This window comes from Lepus europaeus, chromosome 13 (genome assembly GCF_033115175.1).
Source record: "Lepus europaeus isolate LE1 chromosome 13, mLepTim1.pri, whole genome shotgun sequence".
Taxonomy (NCBI): Eukaryota; Metazoa; Chordata; class Mammalia; order Lagomorpha; family Leporidae; genus Lepus; species Lepus europaeus.
In genome coordinates, this window is record NC_084839.1 from 80,959,497 (window position 1) to 80,977,080 (window position 17,584).

The window sequence follows — 17,584 nt, forward strand, 5'->3', positions numbered from 1 at the left end:
GGGTCGTGGGGAGAGATGGGAGAAGCTGGCTTCGGGTGGGCAGAGCTTAGCTTTAAGGAAGAGAAAGCCTGGGATCTCAGAGAAAGCCTTAAAGGGCAGGTGTGGCTTGCTCTGGAGGCCAGACTCAAGGTCTGCTAGAAGACTGAGAAAATGAAGCGAAGGGGTGAAGCCGCCACCTGTGGTGAGGCTCCCATATGGTCGTCTGTTCGAGTCCCAGCTGCTCCACTTCTGATCCAGCCCTCTGCTCTTGAGCTTGGGAAAGCATCGGAAGGTGGTCCAAGTGCTTGGACTCCTGCCACCCACGTGGAGACTCAGATGGAGTTCCAGGCTCCTGAGTGAGGCTTGGACCTGGGCCAGTTGTTGTGGCCATTTGGGGAGTGAACCAGTGGATGGAAGACCTCTCTTCCTCTCTGTAACTCTGTCTTTCAAATAAACAAATAAATCTTAAAAAAAAAAAAAAAAAAAAAAAAAAAAAAAAGGAGAGAGTGACTCTAGTGTCTTTGAGAACATCAAGTGCCCAGAGTGTGGTCTCTAAGTCTCCCTTCTCACTGCAGGGAATGAAGGCTTCTTGGAGAGCTGCCCATTTGCCGTCTGGAATAGGGAATGGACACGCTGAGCCCGGAACATCTTGTACCAGAGACCAGAAGGCCGTGAAGCTAGCAGGGTCTCGTGGGGGCCAGCGTGGAGGGGCTTCCATTGGGCAAAGTGGGATCGAAGTGGAGACAGATAAGCAGAAACCTCGCTATGAATCGATTCACAGCACATATCGTAAAAAAGTCCACGAGTCCAAAATGACAATAAAAAAAGACATTTGGAGGATGCTTAGAGAGTCAGCTTACTATTCTGGGAGCTGAGAGAGGAAAACGGTTTTTTAAAAAGCTGCCCTTGGGGCTTCCCCGGGAGACAGCGGATTTGAGAGTTGGTTGGAAAACTCCCTGCGTGCTCTCAAAACCTCTCCCTCTGGCCTTCGCCGGGCCTCGATTTCCACCATTACAGACTCATTTCTTTCACTTGTTCACTATGTTCTGAAGATTTTTATTTCATGACAGAGGAGAAGTGAGAAGTCTTGTGGTTCCTGGTTCTGGGTAGACAGGGGCATGGCAGGGGAGGACAGATGGGGTGGTCAGAGCGCTTGGGGCCGTTGCCCAAGGCAGGGACTCCTCCACTTGAATGTTCAGTTCATCTGATCCAGCAGGGCGGCCAGGGTCCGGCAGGGAGGCGCATCCATGCCCCAGGGGACTGCGACACCGGTGGCCTGGCCATCGGCTTCTGGGGGGTACCCTGCCTCAGGCTGCACTCCCCAGGGCTCTATTGTACACCTAGGTTCCGTGGTGCCAGCCCTTTCCCATGTGGGGCACTACACCGTGGAGTAGGTCCTTGGCCACGGGGTCCTCGTGTGTGCCCCCAGTGCCTACTGGCCTCCTCTTTCATGCCTCTCAGCTTCTTGTGTGATGCCCCCTCCCCTGAGCCCCTCCATTTCAGCCCAGCCCTGCGTGTCCTGGGCCAGGGAACCCCGCACTCCTCTGCAGGACCCACTCCCCTCGTTCCTGGACAGGGAGCTAGCTCTTCCCAGCCCTGTCACCAGCCCTGTGGCTCAGCCAGACCTGGGGCTCTGCTGTCCTTTGCCCGCTCCACACCTCACCCAGCCCCTACTCCCCCATGGAGCCTCCCTGGCTCTGCCTCCCTGCTTCCCGGCCCTCCAGCTGTCCACACGGGCACCTGCACCCCTGCCTGAGCCCATCCTTCCTAGGGGTCTCTGAGTGCCCTATTGGGGGCTGACCATGGGAGTCCCGACCCCAGGAGCCCAGGCCTTGACTGAGGGCCTCGGCTGTACTCCCTGCCTTTCCCCGACCCCCTGCGCAGGCCTGGGCGCCAGCCTCAGCCCTTCCTGGCTGGCCAGGCCTCCAGCTGCAGAGCCTGGGTTGTGACATCTTTCTACCCAGCAGAAGGCAAACCCAGCGGTGCCCGCGTGCCCCACATACATATGCCGGGCCCTGTGCCCCGACTGCACTGGGGGGTCAAAGCCGGCTGGCCGAGTGGATTTTCTCCACCTCCACTCTCCCAGATGGAACAAACGGGTCCCGGAGCCCCGACCCCCCTCTCCTCCGGGCTCCGCTGCCTCCCCCGCCCAGCTCAGAGCTGTGAATGAGAACAGAGCGAGGCTTGAGCGGGAGGGGGCGGCAGCCTGAATGAATTGATCCCGGCTCCCAGTCGGCGGGAGAGCCGGCGCACCCGAGCTTGTGTGTTTGCTTTTGCGCGCCCGCCCGAAGCATCTCCTCTTCAGAGCCAGTGCTACCCCCTCACCCCTTTTTACATTGATTTTTATTTCATTTCTGGTCCCATGCATTTTGTTTTCTGTTTTCGACAAGGGAGCCTGAATTAGGGCCTCAGAAAAACAAGGCTGAGCTGCCAACTGGAAATGTTTGCTCTGGGGGCGAGTTAGGAGCCTGGCGTCAGGCGGGGCAAGATCCGTGCCAGTGGAATGTGATTTGGGGAGGAAGCTGCAGGTCACTCAATCGCTGGCAGCTTGCCCGGAGCAACTGGATGCTTTCTGGGCTCTGTGTGTGTCGACTTTCCCTTCATGCAAACAGAGCCCTGGAGACGTGGAGACAAGCGGCAGGAACAAACCAGACCGGGGGTGGAAAGCCAGGAGCCAGGGGATGCGATGGGCAGGCTGGCGGGGTGAGGTGTATGGGGGGGGCCCAGGGCCTCCTGTACCCCCTTGACTGAGCACCCACTGTGTCCTCAGCCCAGAGCTGAGTGACTTGTAGACTCTGGAGGAACAGGGCTCTCAGGACAGACCCCAGGCAGGCCGGCCTAGAAGTTCATGCAGGGGGCATGAATGGGTTGAAGGTGTTCAGGGAAGGCTGCCTGGAGGAAGTGTGTGTGGTAGGGTCTGAGCCCAGCACTATGCATTTTAGTTTTATTCTTCCTTTGCTTTCTTTCTTGCTTTTTATTTTTTTAAAGATTATTATTATTATTTTTTTTTTTTTTTTGAGAGCCAGGGTTACAGACACAGAGGGAGAGGCAGAGAGAGAAAGGTCTTCCATCCACTGGTTCACTCTCTAGATGGCTGCAATGGTGATTCGAAGCCAGGAGCCAGGAGCCTCTTCCGGGTCTCCCACATGGGTGCAGGGGCCCAAGCACTTGGGCCATCTTCTACTGCTTTCCCAGGCCAGAGCAGAGAGCTGGATCGGAAGTGGGGCAGCTGGGACTTGAACCGGCTCCCATATGGGATGCTGGCACTGCAGGCGGCTGCTTAACCTACTACAGCAGCGGCCTCTTCTCTGTATGTAGAACTGCACTGAAAGGAGAGAAGCCCAAGGTACTGTTAGTAGGTGCCACGTGCCGAGTGTGAACCGTTGAAAACACTGATGATCAATGCTCACGACAACCCCACGGGGGTCAGCAATCTCTCCACCTGGACTTGGTAAAGGAGGAAACTGAGTTCCCTTAGAAGCCCTTAGACCCGGAGCCGCTGTCCCTCCCGGGGCACGTGAAGCCGGCTCGTGGCCTTCCCAGACTTCAGTGTCCCCAGCTTTACACTAAGGAGGGACTTGACTGGCTTTGGAGCTATTGCAAATGGAGTCCGCTTTAGAAGGCTGCAGAATCGAGCCGCAGGTGTTGTGTGAGTTTGTGTGCGTGTATGTGTGAATGTGTCTGTGTGTGTGTATGAGTGTGAGGGTGAGTGTATGAGTGTGAATGTAAGTGTATGTGTGTTGTGAACATGAGTGTGTGTCTGCATGTGTGAGTGTATGTGGGAGAGTGTGTGTCTGTATGTGTGAGTGTATCTCTGAGTGTGAGTGTATGAGTGTGAAGGTGAGTGAGTGTGAATATAATGTGTGTGAACATGAGTGTCTGTGTATGAGTGTATGTGGGAAAGTGTGTGTATGTGTGTGAGTGAGGGTGTATGTGAATGTGTGTGTACGTGTGTGTGTGAGTGTGAGCCTATGTGTGTGAGTGTATGAGTGTGTATATGTGAGTGCGTGAGAATGTGTGTGTGCATGTATGTGAGTGTGAGTACATATGTGAGTGTGTGTATGAGTGACTGAGTATGTGAGTGTATGTGTAAGTATGAATGTGTGTATGTGAGAGTGTATGTGTCTGTGTGTATGTGTTTGTGAGTGTGAACATATGTGTGAGTGTGTCTCTGTGTGTGTATGAGTGTGAGGGTGAGTGTATGAGTGTGAATGTAAGTGTATGTGTGTGAAGGTGAGTGCGTGTGTCTGTGTGTATGAATGTATGTGGGAGAGTGTGTGTCTGTGTGTGTGAGTGAAGGTGTAAGGTGTGTATGTGTGAGTGTATGAGTATGTGAGTGTGTGAGAATGTGTAAGTGTGTGTGCGTGTATGTGAGTACATATGTGTGTATGAGTGTGAGTGTATGTATAAGTATGAATGTGTGTGAGTATGTGAGTGTGTTTGCGTGTGTATGTGTCTTTGTGTATGTGTTTGTGAGTGTGAATATATGTGTGTGTATGTGAGTATGTGTGTGTATGAATATATGTGTGTATGAGTGTAGGTGTAAACGTGAATGTGTGAGTGTGGGAGTGCGAGTGCATGTGTGAGTATGTGTGAGGGTGTGTGCAAGTGCCGCTGTCAGGAAGCCTTGCCACGGGTGTCCAGCCTGCTGCAGAAGCATCCCCTGGCCGAGGAATTGGGGTCTGTCCCAGGCTCGACAGAAGGAAGTCAGCCAGGCTGGGAGGGCAGGAGGAGCTGGGGGAGAGGAAGTGGTTAAGCCAGTCTGATGCGAGCCTCTTGGGCAGAGATCAGATGGTCGGTGACCCATCTGATTAGAACCATGCCCTTGGCCACTTGGGGATTTGATTGTCAAAAGCCCAAATGGTGAGTTAGAGTCACCCGTGGATTCTTTTTGACCCGGTCTGCCAGTTCACCTGCACTGGTTGAACGGACTGTCACTTCTATGAGACCTTTACCAATTATTTCCAGGAAAGAGGCAATTGACCAAAGAAGCAAACCCAGAGGTTGCTTTGGCTTCTTGGAGACGGCCTTGGATATGCCACCTCCAGTCCTCAGAGGAACTCAGCACCCATCACCAAGCACCAGTGGCCAGATGCCTGAGAAGGGAAAGTCCCGTGAACGAGCTTGGGGACTCTGTCTCTGCCACCCATGCAATGGAAATGGTGAACACAGGGTGTGAATCCTGCTACTCCTGGTCTCTCCATGGCAGACATGGCTAATCAATCACAGCACTCATTCCCAAGGGCCCCAGGGGCAGCCTCAGAATCCTTTTCAACACAGAGCTTCAGGCAGCCCTTACCAATCAATTTGATTTGGCACGGCTGGTGGACCAGATGATCTGCAAGCCTCCCTCCAGCTGTGCTGAGCTAAGATTGCAACTGCCTGGGCGTCTCGAGGTCTCGGCCAGGAGACCACCAGATCCACAGCTGTCCCTGGGGCTTCCCAGACCTGGGGAGCAGCCCTCCAGCGGGTGCCTTATTAATTTTCCTCCCTGCTAATAAATGGCATTGCGTCAGCTCCGTTCTGCCCCCTCATGTTCTCTGGCTGCCGCCATCAGCTGGGACTTTTTCAGAGAGCTGTAAAAATAGGTGGTGTGTGTGTGCATGTGTGTGTGCGTGTGCGTATGTGTACAGAAGCAGCAGCCCAGGGTGTTTTGTTTCTCTTCCGAGGGCCGGGGGAGATGGGCAGGGAAGACTTCACAGTGAAGGAATGTACTCTGGAGAGAACTGAACGCTGTTTTCCCTCTAAAAGCAGCGGCGGCGGCTGCAGCAGCTCTCATTCTGGTTTCACATCTCGCCATGGGGCACTTGCGCGGGGACTGGGGACAGCTCCCAGGAGACACCAGCTAAGCCGAGGCTTGTTAGGCCGCTGACAACTGGGTCCCAATGAACAAAGCCCTGAAGAGCAGGAGTGAGCGGCCCCGGCCGCCCCCTGGCTGGCGCAGCCTGCGTGTTCCAGGGGTGGGGGACGGCTCCAATGAGGCCCTTGCCCCCCCACCCCCATGCAGTTCAGGAGGGCCAGAGCTGAGCTTGCTCCCCCAAACATGAAGGTTTCCCTTCTCCCCTCTGCTGTCCGGCTCCGCGTTGGGAAGAGGCTTCAGACAGATCCTTGCTTGCTAGGGATGCGAAGAGCTGGAGGTCTGCGGGTTCCGCCTGCTCCCCAGTCCTCTCCTGTTACAGATGGAGGATCTGGGGCTTCCAGGGGGCAGGGGTGGGAGGCCCAAGGGAGCAGGGCAGGTCCTGGGAAGAGAATGCATCACCCTTTGAGCCCAGACCAGCAGGAAGCTCAGAGTGCTCCCAGCCCAGCGCTCCTTGAACTTGAGTCATGAAAAGCAGCGTGTGGCCACAGTGCCCCAGGGCTTGAATTAAACTCTTACACTTCATGCTTTTCATTCTCAGATAATTATAAACCCAGAACAAATTAATAAATGAAGGCAAACAGAACTACAAAAGTGATCCGAATGCTAACAGCAAGAGGCTCACAGGATGGGGAGTATCGTCTCGCTGACACAGAATCCCATGGGGTGTGCAAGAGGGGCAGAGAACTGGTCGGGGGCTGGGGCCTTCCAGTCTGGCCCCCATCACAGGCCATTAGCGTGGGGACTCCAGGGGACGGGGAGATGTTGTGGGGAGGGAAGGGGACCAGGAGAGGGCAGGCCCGAGTCAGACTCGGGACAGAGGAAGCTGAGAGCCTGCGGGTGAGCGGCTCCCGGCAGCCTGCAGATGCTTCTGAGCTGTGGTCCAGCACAGCCTGGCACTGCCATGTCTTCCTGGGGCAGGGCTTCTTGGGCAGTGTGCAAACAAAGCGTGGATGGAGGGAGCTCAAGGTGAGAAAGTTGCAGCTCCACGGGGGAAAGTTGCAGCGTGGGGAGGCCGCAGGGGTGAGCAGCAAAGGTTCAGAGGACGGGAGAGAGCAAGCCATGGGCACTCATCTGCCTAGCCCAATCCCACCTCTTTCTAGTCTGGTTCAAACACCCCTTCCTCCAGGAAGTCCCCCGGCGCTGTTCTGCCCCACTCCAAATTCCCACCACTTTTCCGGCAGCCCCTGCCACCTCACTGGGGGTCACAGTTGTATGATCTTTCCCACTGGACGTGGAACCCTTGAGGGGGACGCTGTGCCTCCTTGCTGAAGTTTCTGTTCTCATCACTGCAGATCCCCAGCCTCAGTGCAGCGTCCAGCAGGTGGCACTGGAGCGAGACCGCCGGACGGGGATTGCTTGTCCTCCACAGGTGGGCTCCTGCTGGTGGAAGCCTCCTGGCTCTAGATGTATCCATAGGGAGAATGACCCGGCTCACGTGAAGCCCTTGTCCCCTCGGAGACCCAAAGCCAGAGGAGCGAGTGAATTCGAGACACCATCAGGGTTCACAGGGGGAGAGCAGCGGTGTCTGCCCCGGGAGCCACTGTTTCTTCTGTCAAAGCAGCCGGCGGGCGAGCTGGGTGGGCACTGTTCCTTAAGCAATGATTGAGTGCCTATGGTTTGTTCTAGAAGCTGGAACGTAGCAGTGACTGAGGCAGACAGAGATCTCAGCCCCCAGCCATTGCAGGGCAGGGGGAGACGGAAGTGAGCGCACGAGACAGTAATGTGTGTGTATGGTGCGGCGGATGGTGGACATGCTGAAAGCCTAAATGCGGGAGGAGCTGGAATACACTGAAGGGGGCGGCATCAGAACAGCCTCACTGAGGAGGGGACCCAGAAACCCCAGAGCCAGGAGGCCACCCGGAAGAGCATCCCGGGCAAAGTGCTAAGGCCCTGAGGTGGGAGCCTGCTGGGTAGATTCAAGGCACCCAGAGTAGTTAGGGTAAAGGAATAGGGTAGGGATGAGACCAGAGAGGACATGAGGGACCAAACTCCATTCTGGCTCTTACCCTATGTGCCGGTTCTCTCCAGGTGCGTAATAAGCCACCCCCAAAGGTAGCGATGTAGCAGAATGCCTGCGTGCTCCTGTTGTGTTCTGTGGATTGGCTGGGCTCAGCTGGCCGGTTCTTGCTGCCTGGGTGCTCACAAGGCTGGGGCTATGGCACCGGGGCTGGAGGCATCTGAGGGCTCCCTGGGGCACCTGCTTTGCTCTGACCCCATGGTCTGAGCACGACCCTCACGGTGCCCTCCAGGGGCCCCCACTCTTTCCTTGACCTCCCACATGTTGGGCAGGGGGCTGAGACGGCCAGACCAGACCCCGTGAAGCAGAGCGCCACTGCCGCAGGTGTGGGGATAGGCTCCACTCGCCACGCGTGCAGAGAGGGAAGGGGCTGGCATCAGTCTCTAACATATCTCTGGAAAAGAGGCAGTCATGGGGCGGGTTCCAACAGAGAAAGGGCATGCGCCCTTTTAGCTGGATTCTTGGCCAGTTGTGAGCAAACCTGTGATGCCAACGCCTCCTGTTGTTTATGGATCACCCATGTCTCCTTCCCTCCCCTCCTGCGTGGCCTCAAAATCGGGCCTTTGCCCAGCTCCAAAGATGACCTCCCTTTCCCATGTGGACAGAGGCAGGTGGCAGGAAGAGTGGAGAGGGAGTCCGGGTGTCTCATCACGGGGTCCAGTGTCCCAGTGGTTCATGTTGGCAGTGCTGGCACTGTGGCTGGGAGACGGAGGGTGGTTTGGGGCCACCAGGCCGAGGCCAGGCTGCTGTGGGCCCAACTGCAGGTGCGTCAGTCATGCTGTATTCTCTGTCCCCCAGCGCTTCCTCCTGCCAGTCTGTTCCGTACCCTTCTTCCCTTCCATAACAGGTGCCATACCTACTGAGGAACGACCTGCACAGCCTGGTTCAGGAGTGCAGGACATCAGTGTGGCCAGCAGAAGAGGTTCCATCCCATCTGGCCAAGAGGATGGCAGTCATTGGCTGTCACCCGGCAGAGCTGTTCTGCTTTCGCTCAGGGGCGGTGCATGTGCGCCAGGAACTGCTGAGCAGGTTCCACCGGCAATGCAGGCAGGGCCCTGGGGCCTGGATGCTAGCACCTGGGGGTCACGTGCCTGGGACTCCTGACTGTCCAAGGTGGTGCCCCTGCTATCTGACCTTGACCTGGACGGAGCCAGAGGGGCACCGGGGAAGCCAGTGGCTTCAGCTGAGTGTGGGACAGCAGGAAGAGCACCACCCAGGCTGGCAGTACATGCAGGGGAGCCAGCTGTCAAGAAGGGGAGTCCATAGGTGGCCCAGTTACTCATCTCCCTGGATGCTCCTCACTGTGCTTTCAGGAGGCAGTGAAGCACAATGGTCCAAAGCTTGGGTCTGGGGGTTAGCTGGCCTGGTTTTCATTGGCAGGTTTATTTTCCCCCTCTGGGAGCCTTAGTTTTGTTCATTGTCAGAGGGGTTCCGTTCCCTGGGCTGGTGTAAGTATTAACCAGACAGACCCTGCAATAATTCCCTGTGGGGTTGTAGCTATCGCTGCCTGGATTTCTAGCATCCACTCCTGGTGGCCTAAGCCCTAAGCCCTAAGCTCTTCTGTTCCTTTCCCTTCCAGCTTCACCCCTGTTCCCTGGACCAGACACTATTATGTGATGCCAAGGTGTTGAGATCAAACTGACTCAAAGTTCAGTGCGGGATGTTTTTGACAAAGGGCAGAGATTTTCTTGGGGTGTCTCTGTCATCCCATCAAGGGGCAGAGCACCCTGTGAGCTTTTTTATTGACAGCTCTATGGATGTGTGACACCCACTTTACTGTCATCCCAGGGCCATCACTCCAGGGTCCCAAACCAGCATCAAGTTCCTAGCGGGGGAAACTGCACTGTGTGCAGTCCTGGCAGTGTTCTACCACCAGGGGGCGCTGCCTAGCTGGTCTTTGCCCCGCATCTCAAGGAGGCTGAGAGAGGGCAGAGCTAAGATGCCTGCTGGGGAACAGATTTAAAGCCTAGCGCAGGGGGGTGCGGGCCAGCTGGCCAGGGCCTTGAAGGTCTGCGTCCTGCCAGGCTGTGACTGGAGACAGCAGGGACCCTTCATAGCAGCTGGACTTCTTACCGTTTGCCTCACACACAGGTCTGTCTAACATGAACAGGATGTTACGTGGTAATGAACCCAGGCTCAGAGAGGTGACTGGGCTGTGCAAAGCCGCAGCTCCTCCGAGGCCTGCCCGTGCATTCAACCAGGGAGAGAGGCATCGAGGGCGCAGGCGGAGCCTGGAGCCCAGCTCCACCTGCACCCAAGGCAGCTGACTCCCACCCACCCTTCCCCCTCCTCCACCCTCAGGGCTTGGGAAGGGCCTCAGGACCAGTTCGTGTGGGGCTCACTACTGAACCAAGATGAGCGATTCTTCCTGGTCTCTTTAGGACTGACACAGCCCTGCCAGAAACTTCTCACACAGCCCACCTGGCCACAGCAACACCGCCTGCACTTGCACTTGGAGTCTGGGGGCAGATCCTGGGGTCTGTGCTGACACAGGAGGCCCAAGGCCACTCTTATTGCTCCCTGAGGCACGGCGCTAAATGCTGCCTTACACGGCGAGGCGCGCTGTTATGGTCTCGGCCTCATAGAGGAAAGCGAGGTCCAGAAAGAGCCGGAGCCCTGCCTGGCAGGATGCGCTGGGTCTGGGGCTCCAGACAGAGCGACGGAAAGGGCACGAGGGTTGGTGTGCTTCAGCAAACATTTCCTGGGCACCGACCTCGGGGAAGGGAAGAGCGGGCATTTCAGGTGCTCCAGAGAGTGTAGTTGGTTTGCCGGGGCGGCAGAAGCCAGCAGGAGCCACAGCAGGCTGGGGCAATCAGCAAGGGTTTCTGGGAGGAGGGGGAACTGGAGGTGGACATGAGAGGAGGGGCAAAGGCCACGTGTTAGAGACCAGGGCTGGATGAGGAAGCCACAGGGGAAGCAGGGGGCACGCCCTTGGTCTTCAGAACAGAGGTGAGGTGCAGGCAGAGCCAGGTGAGCAGGGAAGGGGGTGTCTGGGGAACCATCTCAGAGGGTTCACTGTAGTCAGCAAATCACGTCTCAGCATGCGCCGTGTGTGTGCGCACTGTGTGTGTGCGTGCGTGTGTGTGTATGTGTCTGTGTTTCAAGCCTACGTCAACGTCATTTTCCATTCATGATCTCTTTTTGTTTTCCCGGAGACGTTGGCTAGCCAGGGATATCATCCTCCAAGGCAGAAACAGGGCTCCCGTGGGACGACAGGCCCTGTTCACCATCGGAGTAGAAAAGCTGAGGCCCAACAGCGCTGGGTGCCTGTCCCTGGATCTTGGGCCCAGACTCTCAGCCCACCTCCCAGACCCCCACATGCTGCAGGTCACTCTCCAGGCTGGGCATGAGCCCTTGCACTTTTACTAGAACTCAAGGCCAGGGTCAAGGGACCATCTTCTGGGCACGCAGGAGGTACAGGCACGGGGAGAGGGTCAGAGGTGAGAGAACTCCCCAGTGTGCCACGGCTCTTAGTCTGACCTCTGTCTGCCAGAGTGGAGTGGCACAGAGGACTGGAGACCTGGGGAGTCCCAGGGGCCAGCACCTGCAGATCTCTCTCTCTGAGCCAGGTTCTGCTCTCCCAACCCTCAGGTGGAAGACAAGACCAGGAGCCCCTGTGCACCAAGAGGGGATGGAGGCACGCTGAGGTTAAGGGATGAGTTCCGGAGATCACCCAGCAAGTGCACCCAGGGATTCTGCCTCGGTTAGTACTTCATTCATACTCATAAACACTTCTCCCACGTGCCTGGTGCCGGGATTCCTCTGGGCATCGCTGGGACTCGGGCGTTGATGTCCCCTGAATTTCTCATTCATAGGGCGCCTGGGGTGAGAGGGACTCTCCCAGGCGCCAGGGCTGTGTGCGAATCCCAACCTTCCATCCTCTGCTGCTGCTCGGGAAAAGCGTGTGCAGCCTCAGTTTCCCTAGGGCCGAAACTCTTTCAAATACTCCTGGCTTCCTTGCTCCAGCAACTGAGAGCGCTGACCGGGTCGCTGACCCTTCTCGGTCCGCCCGAACGGGAGAAGCCGCAGCGGGCGGGGCAGAGGGCAAGGTGGGCGCTGTGTCCCCAAGAAGCTGCAGCAGGGCAGGGCCCGCGGGGCTGTGCGCAAGGGCGCAGCGCAGAGGGCCACGCGCCCAGGCGCAGGGCAGGGAGCAGCGCGCCCCGATCCGAGCAGGGCGGGGCGGGGGTCCCCGAGGAGGCAGGTTCCGCGCCGACGGGAGGGGGCTGGCCGGGAGGTGGAGAGCACGCGGACAAAGGAGGCGGCCGGCGGCCCAGCTGTTTTGAAAAATGCTTCCTGTTTCTTTAAAGGCGCTCGCGGCTCGGGCGGCTGGGGCGGCTGGGGCGGCTGGGGCGGCTGGGGCGGCTGGGGCTGGGGAGGCGACGGCTGCAGGAGCTGCCTCCTCTCCGGGCGGCGGCGCTGACTGATCTCGCGAACCGGGCTTCTGTGTAAACTGAGGCTAAACAAACACAGATGGAGCGCAGCGGGCGTTCTCCAGCAGTGCAGGCGCGGCGGCAGCGACTTCAGATGACACTCTGAGCGCTCCGGGAGCGGACGGCCCCGCGGCCACGCCGAGCCGGCGGCGCAGCTGCCCCGGGCGAGGGGGAGAGGGCGCGCGGGCGGGAGCGCGGGCGGGCGGGCGGAGGGGGAGCGCCCGAGACTCGGCGGCGCTGCGCGCGGCGGCGGCGGCGGCCCGGGCAGAGCCGGCGCGCGGCGTGCAGAGCGGGTGCAGCCGGCGCGCGTCCCGCGTCCCCACGCCCCCCGGCCCGCGCGCCGTCCGCGCCATGAAGCACATCCCGGTCCTCGAGGACGGGCCGTGGAAGACCGTGTGCGTGAAGGAGCTGAACGGCCTCAAGAAGCTCAAGCGCAAGGGCAAGGAGCCGGCGCGGCGCGCGAACGGCTATAAAACTTTCCGATTGGACTTGGAAGCGCCCGAGCCCGCCGCCGCCGCCGCCACCAACGGGCTGCGGGACAGGACCCAGCGGCTGCAGCCCGTCCCCGTCCTGGCCCCGGTGCCAGCCGCCGTGGCGCCGGCCGTTCTCCCAGGTGGGAGCGCGGACACAGCTGGGGAGCGCAGGGGCGCCGGGGCGCCGGAGGTCTCGGACGCACGGAAACGCGGCTTCGCCCTGGGCGCAGTGGGGCCGGGACTCCCCACGCCGCCGCCGCCACCGCCTCCAGCGCCCCTGGGCCAGGCACCTGGAGGTCCCGAGGCACCGTCGTTCCGCGAGCCCGGCCTGCGTCCCCGCATCTTGCTGTGCGCACCGCCCGCACGTCCGGCGCCAACCGCGCCCCCCGCGCCCCCGGAGCCCTCGGTGCGCCCCGCGCTCCCCACGCGCCCGGGGGAAAGTTCCTACTCGTCAATTTCACACGTAATTTACAATAACCACCCGGATTCCTCCGCGTCGCCTAGGAAACGGCCAGGCGAGGCGACCGCCGCCTCCTCGGAGATCAAAGCCCTACAGCAGACCCGGAGGCTCCTGGCGAACGCCAGGGAGCGGACGCGGGTGCACACCATCAGCGCAGCCTTCGAGGCGCTCAGGAAGCAGGTACCTGCGCCCCGCGTCCCGCCCCCCGCGCCCGGGGGCGTGCGGCCGGGTGGGTAGGAGGGTGGCTGGGTGACCGGGCACAGCTGCTGGGCAGGGGTGCGTTTGAGGGACAAGCTGTCGCCGCACGGGCCGACCGCGGGGCCCACACGGGATTGGGCAGTCGTGGGGCCGCGACCTCTGCCGCAGCGCTGGCACGGATCTGAGCTTGCAAAGTGGAGGTGAGGGTTCGAGCTCTCCGGGCTGGGTCCGCGCCGGCACCCCGGGGTATAAGCCTGGCTGCGCGTCAGACTCCAGCCTCGGCGTTCATTTTTATGGTCGCGAATATTTGTCTCCTGGAGTCCCCAGGGCGCCGTGGGGGCGTGGGGAGGGAAATGTGGAACTCTGTACCCGGCGCGAGAGCGGGGAGGGACATTCTTTCCCTTGGGAGTATTTGGTGTGGGTAAAGGATCTTAACGCCCCGTTGGTGCTGGCGAGGCCCAGAACACCGCGAAGGAGCAATCTTGGGGGCTGCTTGAGTGCGAGGGTCTCGACGGGGGCGAACGTAGAGGAAGGGGGAGCCCGTGAGCCCATCTTCAGCCCGGGCTCCCAGAAGGGGTACCGGGCGCACTCAGGCTGCTGCTAGACTCTGCACCCCTCGCCCTGACGTTCTTCAGGTCCCGGCTGCAAGCGCGCCCCCTCCCCAGGGGCGGTGTCAGGCGTTGGCTGGTGGGAATCTGCTGCGGGATTCCCTGGCGGGGGAGGGGGGGGGAATGCAGGATGGGGGGTTCGCTGTGTGGGTTGGTGTGGGCTGCCCCACCAGACAGTGCCCCGTGGTGGGGGTGTGGAGAAACACTTAATCCGAGACTTGCCCATGGTGGGGCGAGGCAGGGCACAACACTACAGCTTGGCTGCACCCTGTGCTTCTGGCTTCCAGAAAGGGACTGGCAAGTGCCCCCACCCCACCCCATCCCACACAGGGAATGGAGATGGGTTAGGGGTAGATGCTTCTGGTTTGAGGAGTGAGGTGTGTTTTTTTTTTTTTTTTTTTTTTTTTTTTTTTTTTTCCTACTGTGTGACTGACTTGCTCTGTGATTCCAGGAAAGTTACTCAACCACTCTGGGCTTTAGCCAGCAACACATTTTGGAATATGTCATCTTTCTGAATCCTACTCTTCTCATTCTCCAGGAGTAGCATGGGGGTAGCGGTGCCTGTGTCCACTGAACCCCTGGGGGAGAGAAACTATGCAGCTTTTGAGCCAAAGTGTGTCTCTTGAGTGGGGAGTGGGGCAGTGCCTGCAGCCACACCAGCTGGGGCCCTGGGCAGGGGGTCCAGTGGAGCAGTCAGCCCAGCCCCGGCCAACAGCTCTGTGTGTGAGTGCCTGGGGAGGGACTGCAGCCCGCGGGGCGTCCTGCAGCCCACTCGGTGAGCCGCAAGGTGACAGAGGGCAGAGAAATACCTGTCCACCTGCTCACCTTGCGCCTAAGGGAGTCCCTTCCAGACGGGGGGCCACGTGCCAGGGCCTCCCAGCTGGTGAGTCATGGGCAGGGCTGGCGCCCAGGTCCTTTTGCTGCCGGTTCAGGGCCCGTCTGCCCCTCCAGCTGCTGCTTTCAGTTCCAAGGGAGAGAATATTCATGGCAGGGGTGCTCGGTTACGGCTCGTGGGTCCGGGGGCTTGTACTTCTGCCCACGAGACATCCCGTCTTCCCTGACCTTAACAATATCCCAGTCAGGGTTGGACTCACCCATTTCACAGAATGGAAACCTGAGGCTGCAGGAGGAGGGAGACTGGTCCAAGAGCACCTGGCAGGTTAGGGAAGATGGCAGTGGTCCCTAGAATGTCTGCTGGCCAACTATCCCACAGTGCCATCTGTGTGTCTAAGAAAGCTCAGAGGGAGACAGGTGCACACTCCCCTGCGTATGCCCACCAGCACACAGAAGTACCCGGTCACAGAGTGCCTGCTCCTGTTTGCTTCCTCCTCGCCTGCTCTTCCTGTCCCTCCCCTGGAAAGGCTGCAAGGCCATAGTGCACACCTGCCTATTGTCTGAGAAGGAAGGAAATAGAGCCAGTGCACGTCTGGTCACACAGCCAAGGCCAAGGCCGTACCCGCTGTGTCTCCACCACGCGGCACCCGTATCGTGGAGGAGAGCCCGTGTCCCGGTGCGGTGCCTGCTTCCCCTGCACCGCAGTCTCCTGTGATGCACAGATGGGCTGCAGCTCTGGAGCTGGACTCAGGCCTGCCAGTTAGAAATGGGCTCTCGGGAAAGGAGGGGAGGTGGGAGGGCGGCTTTGCCTGATCTAGGACCTTGGTGGCCCCGAGGTTGGTGCTGGGGTTGGGTCTGGGGCTTCTGTCTCCTGAGCAGCTTCCTGGTATGGGTGGGGTGGGAAGAGCACTTGCCCGGGCGTTCAAGGACTGGGCTTTGAGTCGTGTTCCCACCACATGCTCCCTGTGTGGCTGTGGACAAGTCACTCTCCCTCTCTGGGCCTCAGGTGCTAAAGCTGTGACATGATGCTACTGCTGTCCTCCTTCCCTGCTTCTTTGCAAAGAGCATGTGGAGGAAGGAACGAGCATCTCTTAAAAGCATCCTAGGGGCCGGCACCGTGGCTTAATAGGCTAATCCTCCGCCTTGCGGCGCCGGCACACCGGGTTCTAGTCCTGGTCGGGGCTCCGGATTCTGTCCCAGTTGTCCCTCTTCCAGGCCAGCTCTCTGCTGTGGCCTGGGAAGGCAGTGGAGGATGGCCCAAGTCCTTGGGCCCTGCACCCGCATGGGAGACCAGGAGAAGTACCTGGCTCCTGGCTTCGGATCAGCGAGATGCGCCGGCCACAGTGGCCATTGGAGGGTGAACCAACGGCAAAAAGGAAGACCTTTCTCTCTGTCTCTCTCTCTCTCTCACTATCCACTCTGCCTGTCCAAAAAAAAAAAAAAAAAAAAAAAGCATCCTAGGGTGCTCAGAGCTGGGCAAGGCTTCAACAGATGTAGCAGTAACACGTCTTTGTTTTCTTCTGAAGATTCATTCATTCTTTTATTTCAAAGGCTAAGCGAGAGGGAGAGACAGAGAAAGACTTTCCATCCGTTGGTTCACTCCCCACATGACTGCAGCACAGGACTGGGCCAGGAGCCAGGCACTGCATCCTGGTCTCCCCCGTGGGTGGCGAGGGTCCATGTATTTGGGCCATCTTCCACTCCTTCCCAGGCACGTTAGCAGGAAGCTAGATCAGAGGCAGAGCGGCCGGGACTCCAATGGCACTCTGATACAGGATGCCAGCGTTGCAGGTGGCGGCTTAACCACAACCACGGCCGCTGTGTGCCAGGCACTGATACAAGCCCGTTATGTGTACTGGGTCATCTGGTGACATAGGCACCGTTTTCCTGTCCCCGTCCCGCCCCATTTCACAGGTGGTGACACTGAGGTCCAGAGAGCTTGTCGACATTGGCTGAGGTCGTGTGGCTCTTTGCCGTGGACATGGCCTCACAGGCCCTGCGCGGTACACTGCTTTGCCGTGCTGTTCACCGGGCTGCAGCGTGGTGGGTTCTCCGTGGCTCTGTCTGGTCGCAGCCTGCGTAGCTGCGCGCCACTGTCGCTGCACAGCCTGGATTTGAATCAGGGCTATTGAGTTGCTTCAGTGCCCGGGCCCTTAACAGCTCTGTGCTTCAGCCTGCCTGAGGCACCAAGCTGTCCACTCTGAGCACGAGGAAGCCAGACAGGCTCCTGTTTGGCCATAATCCACCATCTTCTCCACTGGGAAGAGAGCAAGGGAGGGCGGAGCGAGGCCGCTGCAGGTGGAGGGAGAGGCCCTCTGGTCTAGGGGTAGGGGCCGGCCAGGGCAGATGGTCGGGCTGTAGCACATGCCACCAGCCCAGCTGCACCAGAGCCCCCTCCCTGCCGCCTCAGGGGACGGCCATGTGTGCACAGCTGGGCCTGGCCTGTCTTCGATGCTGCTCCCTGCTGGCTGGGAGGGGTCCAAGGGAAAGGCTAGCCTTGCTGGGGGAGGGGGTGCTGGGAGGGGCTGGGCCTTGGCCTCCAGCAGGGCCTTTTTGCTGGCGAGCTGGGCCCACCTCGGGGTCCCTAGCCAAGCCTTGCCTTGGGGTTGGAGGAATGGCAGCCACGGGAGGCGGCGAGGGGCCCCTAGGACCTGCTGGGGCGTCTTCCCCGTGAAGGCCCAGGCCACCTCCCCTGCTATCCCTGCAGTCTCCTAGGGGTCCTCAC

At 59.3% G+C, this 17,584-nt stretch overlaps 1 protein-coding gene across 1 annotated transcript in view; it reads left to right on the forward strand.

Moving 5' to 3' along the window:
* Window positions 1-12,590: 12,590 nt before the first annotated feature.
* ATOH8 (atonal bHLH transcription factor 8) overlaps window positions 12,591-17,584 on the forward strand; it is a 33,388-nt gene continuing 28,394 nt past the window's right edge. The window contains exon 1 of the mRNA XM_062209777.1: window positions 12,591-13,399. Within this exon, the coding sequence (XP_062065761.1) occupies window positions 12,638-13,399 (762 nt within the window). The 5' untranslated portion in view covers window positions 12,591-12,637. The remainder of the gene's footprint in view (window positions 13,400-17,584) is intronic.